Source organism: Homarus americanus, unplaced genomic scaffold, assembly GCF_018991925.1.
Source record: "Homarus americanus isolate GMGI-L3 unplaced genomic scaffold, GMGI_Hamer_2.0 scaffold54679, whole genome shotgun sequence".
NCBI lineage: Eukaryota > Metazoa > Arthropoda > Malacostraca > Decapoda > Nephropidae > Homarus > Homarus americanus.
In genome coordinates, this window is record NW_024722701.1 from 3,067,481 (window position 1) to 3,075,368 (window position 7,888).

The window sequence follows — 7,888 nt, forward strand, 5'->3', positions numbered from 1 at the left end:
TAAATATTTCCAGAAAGTTAAACATTAGTAAACATTAAACAATATTCAAAATGTTAATGAATATGAACAACAACTATGATGGTGAGGTTATTTGAGGTCACCAACAGGCCATCGACCTCCTTGACAGCACAGGATATTGACCTCTTCGGCCTCCTAGATGCTTGAGGCCACACAGCAGAGGTTATAAATATCACTACAATATTGTACACGATATTGACACGTATCTCACTATTTCTTGATGTCTGAAAGTTTATTATTTTCTGCACTGACGTTTCCTCGCTATATAGTGGTAATTGTGATAGTGGTAGTGGTAGTGGTGATAATGATGGTGATAATTAGTGGTGATAATTAGTGGTGATAGAGGTAGTGGTGATAGTGATAAATCTGAAGCCTATACAAGATGATTTAATTCTCTCATGGATTTGTGGAAACGTTTTAAGCAGTCGAGGTTAAACCCTGTCATGAAGGTAAGTGGGATGTCACCTTTCTTAATATATAATAAAACAGACAGACAGACAGGAAAAGAAACAGAGAGAAACAAACAGACAGACAGACATACAAAAAGACAGGCAGACAGAGTGGTTGTAATAACGAGTAATCTGATAGAGTTCTCCTACAGGGCGAGAAGGCGGACCCTTGCGAATCGACCCCCTGTAAGAACTCTGGCGTGTGCTCCCAGATAGTCCGAGACCCGGGCTACCAGTGCCTCTGTGTCAACACTGGGTACTACGGCCACGTCTGCCATAAGAGTAAGTGTGTCTTAATGTCCTGATATTCATGTGAGGTGACGTATGAGTTCCTGTGTCCTAATCCTTATGTGTCTTAATGTCCTAATAATCCTGTGAGGTGACGTACGTGTTCCTGTGTCTTGATCTTTATGCGTGTTTAATGTATGTATGTCCCTATGTCTTATTTTTTTAATCTTCAGTGTCCTAAATATTTGCATCAGTCTTAAATATTTGCATCAGTCTCAAATATTTGCGTCAATGTCCTAAATATTTGCGTCAGTGTCCTAAATATTTGCATCAGTCTCAAATATTTGCGTCAATGTCCTAAATATTTGCATCAGTCTTAAATATTTGCATCAGTCTTATTTGCGTCAATGTCCTAAATATTTGCGTCAGTGTCCTAAATATTTGCATCAGTCTCAAATATTTGCGTCAATGTCCTAAATATTTGCATCAGTCTTAAATATTTGCGTCAGTGTCCTAAATATTTGCGTCAGTGTCCTAAATATTTGCATCAGTCTCAAATATTTGCGTCAGTGTCCTATATATTTGCATCAGTCTTAAATATTTGCGTCAGTGTCCTAAATATTTGCGTCAGTGTCCTAAATATTTGCGTCAGTGTCCTAAATATTTGCGTCAGTCTCCTATATATTTGCGTCAGTCTCAAATATTTGCGTCAGTGTCCCAAATATCATCGCTGTAGTCTCTTCCCCTCTCCATCTCCCGTAAGACTGAGCCTGGCAATCTATTTGTTACTCCAGACAAAGAGAACGACTGAATCCATCCCCCACACAACTCAGTAATCTTGGATCATCTTTAGAGAGGGAAGAATTATCCAGTCAATTTGTTTTATCCAGTTTATCCAGATGTTGTAGAGGAAATTTGTCTAATGTTATGGATGTGAGATTATATATTTTCTGTAATCTAACCTAATCTAATCTAACCTAACGTAACAGAACCTAACCTAATCTAACCTAACCGAACTTAACCTAATTTGACCTGATCTGACCCCGCCTAACAAGACCCTACCTAACCAGATCCCACCTAATCTGACCTAACCCCACCTAACCTGATCTGACCCCCATCTAACCTAACCTCCTAACCTAACCCCTAAAGTTAATCTATATTCCAGTAAATTTCATGTTAAATCTCTCTCTCTCTCTCTCTCTCTCTCTCTCTCTCTCTCTCTCTTTTCCTTCGTTTATCAGTATGGCTTATCACGTTCTTCGTTTATATCACCTTTTTTTTCTTTTATTCCGTTGCCTCATCTGCCACACCAAACACTTCTCGCCAGCCTCGAGGCTCCATTAGCCAGACCCAACGTCGACCGGCCCCGCCTCGCCTCGCCTCGCTCAGCTCTCGGTAAATTTTGCACATGAGCCCAGCCGAATTTACCCAATTTTGTGTTTTACAGAACTTGAGTTTGTGTGTTGGAGGTCGTACTTGGTGTTGGAGGTCGTACATGGTATTTGAGGTCGTACTTGGTGTTGGAGGTCGTACTTGGTGTTGGAGGTCGTACTTAGTGCTGGAGGTCGTTCTTAGTGTTGGATGTCGTACTTAAGGCTGTGTTGGAGATTGTACTTAAGGCTGTGTTGGAGGTCGTACTGAAAGTCGTCTCCATCAATCTGGGTACCACGTATCTTATCAGGGGGGTGATAAATACACACACACACACACACACACACACACACACACACATAACACTCCCACCCCACGTCAATAAAAAAAAAATCAATAGAAGTTCTGACCACCACCACCACTACTACCACCACCACCACCACCATTACTACCACCATCACCACCACCACCACAGCTCTCATTAAATTCTCGACCAGGTATGTGTAATAGTGAATCCGTTGGCTGAATATAATTGTATTTACCCTCACACAGTTTTATACACTGACAACAATCTATTTCTAACTTTGTAATTCCTTTGATGAACTTGTCTTTACTATTGCGTCTCATCCTGATCATTTTTGTTCGTTGTATATATAGTGAAATCTCCATATAACGAATTTTATATCCTAAACCCAATTAATTTTAAGTTACATGTCCCAAAACCCAGCTAATTCTTCTTGACATGTCCCAAAACCCAGCTAATTCTTCTTGACATGTCCCAAAACCCAGCTAATTCTTCTTGACATGTCCCAAAACCCAGCTAATTCTTCTTGACATGTCCCAAAACCCAGCTAATTCTTCTTGACATGTCCCAAAACCCAGCTAATTCTTCCTGACATGTCCCAAACACATTTAATTCTTCCTTATATGTCCCCAAACCCAACTAATTCTTACCTTCGTGTCCACAGAATGTCCCACGCCGGAAGAATTCAACAACATGGACCCGAGTACTCAGTTCCCCATTGAGTGCATGTTGATTTAGTGGACGTGAAGTGAAGCCGATCTCTGTCACCTGATGTTAATATTGCGTTTACTACCTTTGTCAGTGGGGTCCTCAGGTGAACACAGGTGAATACTAGTGAGTACAGGTGAACACAGGTGAATACTAGTGAGTACAGGTAAACACAGGTGAATACTAGTGAGTACCGGTGAACACTAGTGAGCACAGGTGAATACTAGTGAGCACAGGTGAATACTAGTGAGCACAGGTGATCAGAGGTGAACACAGATGAATACCAGTGAGCACAGGTGAACACAGGTGAACACTAGTGAGTACAGGTGAACACTAGTGAGCACAGGTGAACACAGGTGAATACTAGTGAGCACAGGTGAACACAGGTAAATACTAGTGAGCACAGGTGAACACAGGTGAATACTAGAGAGCACAGGTGAACATATGTGATCACAGGCGGTCACAGGTGAACACAAGTTATCACAGGTGAACACTAGTGAGCACAGGTGAATACAGGTGATCACAGGTGAACACAGGTGAACAAACCAGCACATTGTTGTCACGACACACCTGTAATCACTACAATAAGACCACAAGATATAGGTAAGCTCACTAGTACACTCTTCCAATGAGTCTGTATTTTGTATGATTTAATACATTCAACTACAAAATTTCCTGTATTTTTAATATAATTCTTGGAAAATATTACCAGACATAACATCTTGGGCGTGAACAGTTACGTGTGACTTAATATACACAATAAATAACATTGGGAGTCTTCTGATTAGTCTGTTAGTTTGTATTTTGTAAATTATGTATTTTATGCTAAGGGTTTCTGTAGTATGAAATAATCTTGTATATATGAATCAAACTGTAGTGTATAAGGCTACACAAATTCTGTACTGTGAATTAGTCTTGTGTTTATAAGACTTAATATAATAATACACGTAGTAATTTTCTACCATCATGATACTCGTTTGTATGGTGATCGAAAAGTCCATGTGCATCTGTAATAATTGAGACTATATCTGTTCCTTGTTATATCTTCTTTGGTATTTATTTTATTCTTCTTAAAATCAATATTGGAAATGTTCACTGTAAATTTTATGAGTGGATGCCAGTTCTGTTATTTATTTTAAGTATAATAAGGTATATGATAATGTAGATATAACAAGTGATAACTATATTGTTAATTATTGCAAGTGCACAGGGACTTTTTGATCAGCTATAGACGATATAAATACGTCATGAATACTTAAAACAAAAGAATAACCAAAACAAAAGAATAACCAAAACAAAAGAATAACCAAAACAAAAGAATAACCAAAACATAAGAATAACCAAAACAAAAGAATAACCAAAACATTCAAGCATTTATGAAAATTTTAAGACTATTTACCAGTTAATATTTCACAGATTCATTCATATTACGATAAATATTTGTTTAAAAAAGAAGAAAAAGGATAAAATTAACATATACTAAAATATTAACACACTATAAGAAAGATATCAGTTGGTTATATAAGAAAATATATATTATAAAATTTACTCGGTTAAGAATGTTTGTGTTTATATTATATAAATATTAGTGATTGATGTATATTTAGATTTATAAGGGTATGGTTTATATACATATATATATTATATTTAAAGTGAAACCTCTATATAACGGACTTCTCTCTCCATATAATCCGTTAGATGGAGTTTAACATAACGGAACCCTCGATATAACGGATTTCTCTCTCCATATAATCCGTTAGATGGGGTTTAACATAACGGAACCCTCGATATAACGGATTTTCTTCACCGTATAGTCCTTTATATGGAGGTTCCACATAACAGAACCCTCGATATAACGGACTTTACTCTCCATGTAGTCCGTTAAATAAAAGTTTCACTGTACACATATATCAAACTAACGGAATTAAGTGAACAGAAAAAATATCACAAATTTCTGAACGCCGAAATGAATATGTTGAATGACTCCATAACTCTTATAGCTCTACCATGGGTTATGTGTGTGGGTTCTGTGGGTTCTGGTGGGTTCTTGTGGGTTCTGTGTTTGGGATATATGGGCTCTTTGGGTTCCTGTGAGTCCTGTGGGGGTCCTTGTGGGTTCCTGTGGGTTCCTGTGGGTCCCGTGGGTTAGGTTCCGTGGGTCCTCTGTGGGTCTTGGATTCCTTCATCAATATTTTGCTAATCAAAATGTTCTGGTGTGATTACGTGTCGCGTCTGAATGATTGTAACGTTAAATTGGGGCCCAAGTCTGATTAGGCCCCATCCTAGCAGACCCCAGTCTTAATAGACCCCACTCTAGTAGGTCCCACTCTTAACACGACCCACTCTAGCAGACCCCAGTCTTAATAGATCCCACTCTAGTAGGTCCCACTCTTAACACGACCCATTCTAACAGGCCCCAGTCATAATAGACCTTATTCTAGCAGGCTCCATTGATAATAGACCCTATTTTATTAGGCCCCACTCTTAAAAGGCCCTATTTTACCAGGCCCCACTCTTAAAAGGCCCTATTTTACCAGGCCCCAATTACAATAGACCCTATTTTAGCAGACCCCAGTCTTAATAGGTCCCATTCTAACAGGAAAATAGACCCACGAGGGGGGCCTATATTTAGACCGTCTCGTTCTGAATGAGCGTCCGGCCCGTCATTGACCTAGGAATCGTCAGGAGAGCCAAGCAATTAGCACATCCTCACACGGCAGCTCTTGTGTGAACTTGAACTCATCCAATGTTATCTGGGGGAACCACGACCATCACTCGCTGCTGTGGGAGACTAGACACACTACAAAACCTACTCTACTCTGGGTGCTGTGTTCTCCTAGCGACTGGGGAAACAAGTTGCTTCAAGTCTCGTGGTTGTCTGGAAGTTTTTGCCACTTAGGGAGTTTTGTGAGGTATTTTACGTAGCGAATTTCATCAGAGAGACTCTATCTGACGGCATAACACGGACTGCACTCTACTTAGTCTTGTCAGATATGCATGAAACAAGTTCAGCCATGGAGTGTATATTTTTTTGAGTCAGGATACAACTTCTTGCTGACTTCATGTGCAATTTTGCGTCTCACAGTCACAAGACAATTTCCTCCGGCTGGTGAACTGTTTTGGTCACCCCGTGGGACAACTCCGGAGGCTGTGTCACCTTGAATGCTTTATTACACAGGAAACTTGTGACTTTACTAGAGAGCATTCATAGTAAAACAACTCTCATTTTATCCTCACTCTGACAACACGAGAAAATTATACCCAAAACTGATTCTTTATATCATGGGTCCTTCGTCTACTGTACAGCTCACGTCAACATTACAACAACATCTTAAACTAATCAGACCAGACAACAAATCCAGCTTGATAGACAAATTAATCATCCAACTCATCATAGCCCTTAGAAAATTCATGGATAAGACACTCTGGAGTTAATACATAATCAATTAATGTTTGTATATATCAACATATCACTTGTACCTAAGGTGAGGTGTATGGGTCAACAGTCACCCTTAAAAATCCATTCTCCTCTCCTCTTGATCCCACGAACCCAAAGAGATTCAAACTCACGAGTCCGAAGCAATTATAGATAGAATAATATACCAATCTACGGCTCCGGGTTCACGAATCTGAATCTTGGGGTTCGTGGGTTCGGGGGAGGGAGAGGAGAAAGGACATTTTAAGGGGTGACTATACAGCTCGACCACACAGCATAGGAGAGCCTCGAGGGATGGTAAATAGTAAACACGTATCATTAAGTGATTACTGTTGTGTGTAACGTCACCACACGTATCATAAGGAAGTGTATGTTATGTCTAATAGTGTTTAGTTAGGGTTAAAAGTGTCCCAGAAACAGTGGAGAAATATTATGCTGTTTGGTATCCATTTATAATAGTGTTATAAACTGAGTAATTACTTTTAAAAAACTATGATAATTATTGAGATTTATTCTGTTTAATTACTGAAGTTTATTCCAATTAATTATTGATATAAACTGATTATTTCTAATAAAAAATAAGTAATTTCTTCGAAGCAAAGCCATGAAGATTAATGAGATTTGTTCTTATTTAATTAATGATATAATACACCTTTATGACATATCTCCTCTTACGTCACAGGTCATCCGTCTATGGGTGACCCGAAGTCAGGTCATAAAGCTGCATCAGATCAGTTCAGTGAGTCAAGTAAATATGGATTTACATTCATGGAGCTGACTGAAGCAGCTATTAAAAAAAAATCACTGTTATGATATCAATGGACACCGTTTAGTATATACTGTTAACCAAAGGACTTGAATGTAAAAAAAAAATATGATCTTTCGTGTTCTGCATGTCACCCCTCACCACCCCCCACCCCCTCCCTCCAACCCCCTCCCTCCAACCCCCCCCCACCCCCTGACGGTAGAAGGATTCAACATGTGTCTAGCGGACAATCTTCTGTCATTGTGCCTTTTTTACTCCCAAACAATGTTTTTAATAATAAACGACTGTGTTTTATTTATGGTTCCTGCCTTAGTCTTGTTGTCTACCATCAGTGCTGTCGACTCCTTCACATAGTCGACTCCTTCACATAGTCGACGCCTTCACACAGTCGACGCCTTCACACAGTCGACTCCTTCACATAGTCGACTCCTTCACATAGTCGACTCCTTCACATAGTCGACTCCTTCACACAGTCGACGCCTTCACACAGTCGACTCCTTCACACAGTCGACTCCTTCACACAGTCGACGCCTTCACATAGTCGACTCCTTCACATAGTCGACTCCTTCACACAGTCGACTCCTTCACACAGTCGACTCCTTCACACA

The 7,888-nt window shown here is 39.6% G+C and overlaps 1 protein-coding gene across 1 annotated transcript in view; it reads left to right on the plus strand.

Moving 5' to 3' along the window:
- The window catches only part of LOC121863084 (protein crumbs homolog 2-like), a 55,142-nt gene extending 47,728 nt beyond the window's left edge, over positions 1-7,414 (plus strand). Inside the window, exons 4-5 of the mRNA XM_042361583.1 lie at positions 620-749; positions 3,035-7,414. Coding sequence (XP_042217517.1) covers positions 620-749; positions 3,035-3,108 — 204 coding nt within the window. The 3' untranslated portion in view covers positions 3,109-7,414. The remainder of the gene's footprint in view (positions 1-619; positions 750-3,034) is intronic.
- The last annotated feature ends 474 nt before the right edge of the window (positions 7,415-7,888 follow it).